The 4,217-nt window shown below is 36.0% G+C and overlaps 1 protein-coding gene across 1 annotated transcript; it reads left to right on the top strand.

Moving 5' to 3' along the window:
- The first annotated feature begins 2,963 nt into the window (after positions 1-2,963).
- LOC107871797 (peroxisomal 2,4-dienoyl-CoA reductase [(3E)-enoyl-CoA-producing]-like) lies at positions 2,964-3,421 on the top strand. Its single transcript, XM_047400235.1, has 2 exons — positions 2,964-3,101; positions 3,191-3,421. The coding sequence occupies exons 1-2, from the start codon at positions 2,964-2,966 to the stop codon at positions 3,419-3,421; spliced, it is 369 nt and encodes a 122-aa protein (XP_047256191.1).
- The last annotated feature ends 796 nt before the right edge of the window (positions 3,422-4,217 follow it).

Genomic DNA, 4,217 nt, shown 5'->3' with positions numbered 1-4,217 from the left:
GCTAAGCTAGTTGCATATCAGTTGTAGGATGTGGTTCACATATGGTTCAAATAGTGGAAGTCAGAGAGGTCAGTTGATGTAGGGCCAATTGAGTGGGAGGAGTTTGTTATGACATTCTTAGATAGATTCTTTCCTCAAGAGTTGAGAGAAGCTAAGGTGTTATAATTTATCAACCTTGGGTAGGGCAATATAACAGTGAAAGAGTATTCTCTTAAGTTTACTCAATTAGCCAAATATTCTCCTCATGTGGTTGCAGATATCAGGGCCAAGATGAGTAAGTTTGTTTCTGGCGTGAATGATAGTGTGTTCAATGAGTGCAGGTCTGTGAAGTTGAATAGTGACATAAACATAGCCAGGCTTATGACCCATGCTCAGCAAATAGAAGAGTACAAGATTAAGATGAGAGAGAAGCAGAATAAGAGAGCAAGTACAAGTAGTTTCAACATTGCTCACCCTAAGTCAAAGGAAGGAAATCGTTCTCAATTTTGTCCTAAGTCATCAGCTCCAGCTCTTTCTTTAGCTAGTGCTCTAGTGCCAAAATTTAGAGATGGCGACAGAGATAGGGCGACAGGCTCTAAATCTCAGGGCAGTGTTAGCAGTGCTCGAACCTATCCTATTTGTCAGACATGTGGCAAGCACCATCAGGCTACTTAAAGAGAGAGCAGTGGTATTTGTTTTGGATGTGGTAATCTAAGCCACAGAGTCAGAGATTGTCCCCAGCCAGGTTCTCAGGGTCAGCTTAACCATTCCTCACCTCACTCCAATCGCCTGAATCAGTAGGGTGCCACTTTCAATGCTACTAGTGGGCAACGCCCAAATAGACTTTATGCCCTCCAATCACGGCATGATCAAGAAAATTCTCCTGATATGGTTACTGGTACCACTACTGAAAATTACCCCTATGGCAATGAACTTTTTGGCGACGGTTAAGAAAGCATTGCAATAGGTGGTCTATTGCGACGGTTACAAGTGTTGCCATAAATAATTATTCTATTAGCTATAATTTTATACTATAACCATTGCATTTGATAATAAGTGTTTCCATAGATAAATAAAATAAGCTATAGCAACACTTATTTTATTCCCTTCATTTTCACTAAAAATTTGATAAGTTCGCCAAAAAAGAAAACCAAAGAGGACTGTCTCTTCCCTCTTATCTTTTACTTCCCTTTCTCTCTTAGTTTATCTATTATATCTCAGCTTACTGAACCTTTAAAAAAATAATATTCTACGATTAGGGAATCAATCGATTGCTACAATAATTAATCTATTTATGTATCAGCTTCTCTTCACTATAATCGCTACACCAGCAATCAACTGATTAAGGGAATCGACTTCTATTCACTGCAATCACTACAACGACAATCACTAGATTAGGGGATTCGGTTTCTCTTCACTACAATTACTATGATTTGGTAATGAGCTTTGTGGGATTTACTGGTGCCGCTTTGAAAATCAATTTACTGGTGCAAGGAATATTCAAACCGAATTTTCACTTCAATTTCTCTCTAATTTGCACTTCAATTGCTTCAATTTGAGGATTTAAAGGTTAGTGTATTGTTCTATGTATTTGACCTAATTTTTGGGGATTTTGAGTTTTTCTTCTCCTTGAGAACATTTTAATGTTAGGTTCATTTGATTGTATGCACATTGGTAAAAATTGTTGTAAGAATGCATCCATGACTTGGTAAATTTTTATTGCTAATGATTTTTATGTTACCATTAGTTATTTTAAACTAAGACAGCTTATATTAAGTAAAATTTTGACTGTTGATGTAACAAAGTTTTAGGCTTTCTACTATTGTAGTAATAATGCATCCATAAGTATCAGAATTGAAAGCTTGGTAATGAAAGGAAGAAGAAACTGGAAAGAAGGTTGGTTACATGGTTTGGATAGGGTAAAATTTATGCAATGAGATAAGTATGAAGAAATAATTGATTTTTCATTGTAAAAGATTAGTTTTTAAGCAATTCATGTTAATATGGTTATGGCAAACATGAACTAGTACTTTTTGTCATAGTCACTATTCTTTTATAATCATAAAAGCAAATGTACTCCAAGACAATTTTGATAATATTAGTTTGAAGCCAATATTTATGGTCTAAGAGAAAATGAAAGGGAAACCCGATAGACAAAGCATCCCACGCTAGTAGGGCCTAGCGAAGGGCCGCATGCCAAGGGGTGTGATGTTCAAATGAAAATGATGGAAAAAAGGTCACTTTCTAATGGAATTTATGGTCTCAAATGTCATTTGAATGTTGTTATTAACCGCAGATTGCATCTCTATCACACATTGATGCTTGTCGCTGTCAACTACAGGCTGCTATGGTGCTGAAGCTACTGCTTAGCTTGCTGCTGTTGGAGTGAACTTTTAAAAGGATTAATATCTCCATGTTCCTTGGATGGACTATTCATGTTAACCTCCTTAATTTTGTTTCCTTTAGAGTCTAGTTGTTGCTACTCCATATCATTTATAGGTTGCTTTTCCTTAGAACATTCTGGTACGATAGCTTCTTTAATAATCTCTATTTCTGCCTCAGGGATATTGCTGGATGAGTTATAATTTTCCCACTTTCCTTAATTATGGGTTGTTGCTGTTTCATATCATCCGTAGGGGAAATTTGTTCCTTATCTTCGTTGTGAATCATTGTTGTTCTTCTGTCAGCCTATTACTTTTTGCATCTTTTAACTCAACGTCTCTATGCTCCTTAACAAGTTCTTTTCATTACTCTCTCTTTGTCCCATTCAGCAGGATCTCTTGGGCTTATGGTAGTTTCTTGAGGAGGTACAGAAAAAAGGTTGAGTAAGGGGATTGCTTGTGTAGTAAAAAAGGATAGCAAGTCATATTCCTCTCTTTAATTTGAGGCGAGGAAAAGGCTATCTCAGATTATATTCTAATTCTTTTTATATGCTCATGATCTTTCTTGTAGTACTAGATATTGATTCTGTTGGTACATTAGCTATGTCGCATGAAGCACTTAACTATATCAAGAAGGGGGGACCTGGGAGGAGTTTGACTACTAGTGGACTAATATTGAACATCAGTGCTACTTTGTATTACACTGCATCTTGCTATCAAATCCATGTAGATATTGTTAAGGTTTGGAACTTCAGCTTCAAGCTTAGTTTGTGTTCATTTTTATTTATTTTGTTATTTTTTATTCCCACTCACATCATCTCTTGGTATAGGTTGCTGTTGATCCAGTCACTAGAAATTTAGCTCTAGAGTGTGGCATAGACTATGATATTAAGGTAAATGGTATTGCACAAGGCAGCATAGGTGACACTTGTAGCATGCATATACTTGGACCGAAGGAGATAAGCAATAAGAGCAGAGAATACATGCCTCTGTACAAACTTGGGGAGAAATATGATATTGCCATAGCTGCTCTGTACCTTGCGTTAGATGATGGTTGGTAGCCTGATGCCTTTTAGAATTGCAATGAAGTTTTACACCTATGTTAATTTTACTTTCTCATATTGATATTTATGATATGGAAGAATTTTAAGATATTAAATATGAATTGAGACAGATGCTCCTTTGTATTAATTACTTGGTTCATATTAGGTGATAGGCAATTCCCACTTCTAATCCCTTCTCTTGCCTCACCACCATATCCTATTGTTCATGTCCAAGTTCACTATTGAAGTCGTGTGAGGGGCTCTTTCTATTCACTAGCATTGTTGCCTTGTTATTCATCTTATTTTCTTTTTCAAAACACAAACTCAAAGTCTAGTGAAGCCGTGTGAGGTCTATTTCGATTCACTAGAAACTTGTTGTTCATCTTGTTCTTCTTGTGTTTGTTTGTGAAGCCGTGTGAGGCCTCTTTCCTTTTTACTAGTTATTGGTATAGATTTGTGTGTTTTTCCTAGTCAAAACTCAGTAGATTACCTGTTATGTCCAGCAATGGCATTATTTGGATTATTGATGAAACTTTTGTTTACTAGTCAGGAAACACATTATGAGAGCTATTAGGAGCACTATATCACTAACACTTTCTTGCTTTGACTCCCTTTCTAAGTTGCTATATTGTCAAACAGCATGCTGAATTCCTTTTACACATGTATGTATGTGTGTATATATATATCTATATATTTATATTTTATTATATGTCTATGTCTGTCTAAATATCTATCTATCACTACCCTGCTCCTGTATAGCTGCATTTTCAGCCAAATTAGCATTGAAAGAATAAAATTGGGAGGATTATTTTCT

Source organism: Capsicum annuum, chromosome 11, assembly GCF_002878395.1.
Source record: "Capsicum annuum cultivar UCD-10X-F1 chromosome 11, UCD10Xv1.1, whole genome shotgun sequence".
In the NCBI taxonomy this organism is placed as follows: domain Eukaryota; kingdom Viridiplantae; phylum Streptophyta; class Magnoliopsida; order Solanales; family Solanaceae; genus Capsicum; species Capsicum annuum.
The sequence above is the reverse complement of the archived record's forward strand: the minus strand, read 5'-3'. Positions and strand labels throughout refer to the sequence as shown.

Coding starts and splice junctions, on each gene's coding strand:
- LOC107871797 (XM_047400235.1), top strand. CDS start 2,964: ATGTCGCATGAAGCACTTAACTATATCAAGAAGGGGGGACCTGGGAGG. Junction 3,102..3,190: donor TCCATGTAGATATTGTTAAG/GTTTGGAACTTC, acceptor CTCTTGGTATAG/GTTGCTGTTGATCCAGTCAC.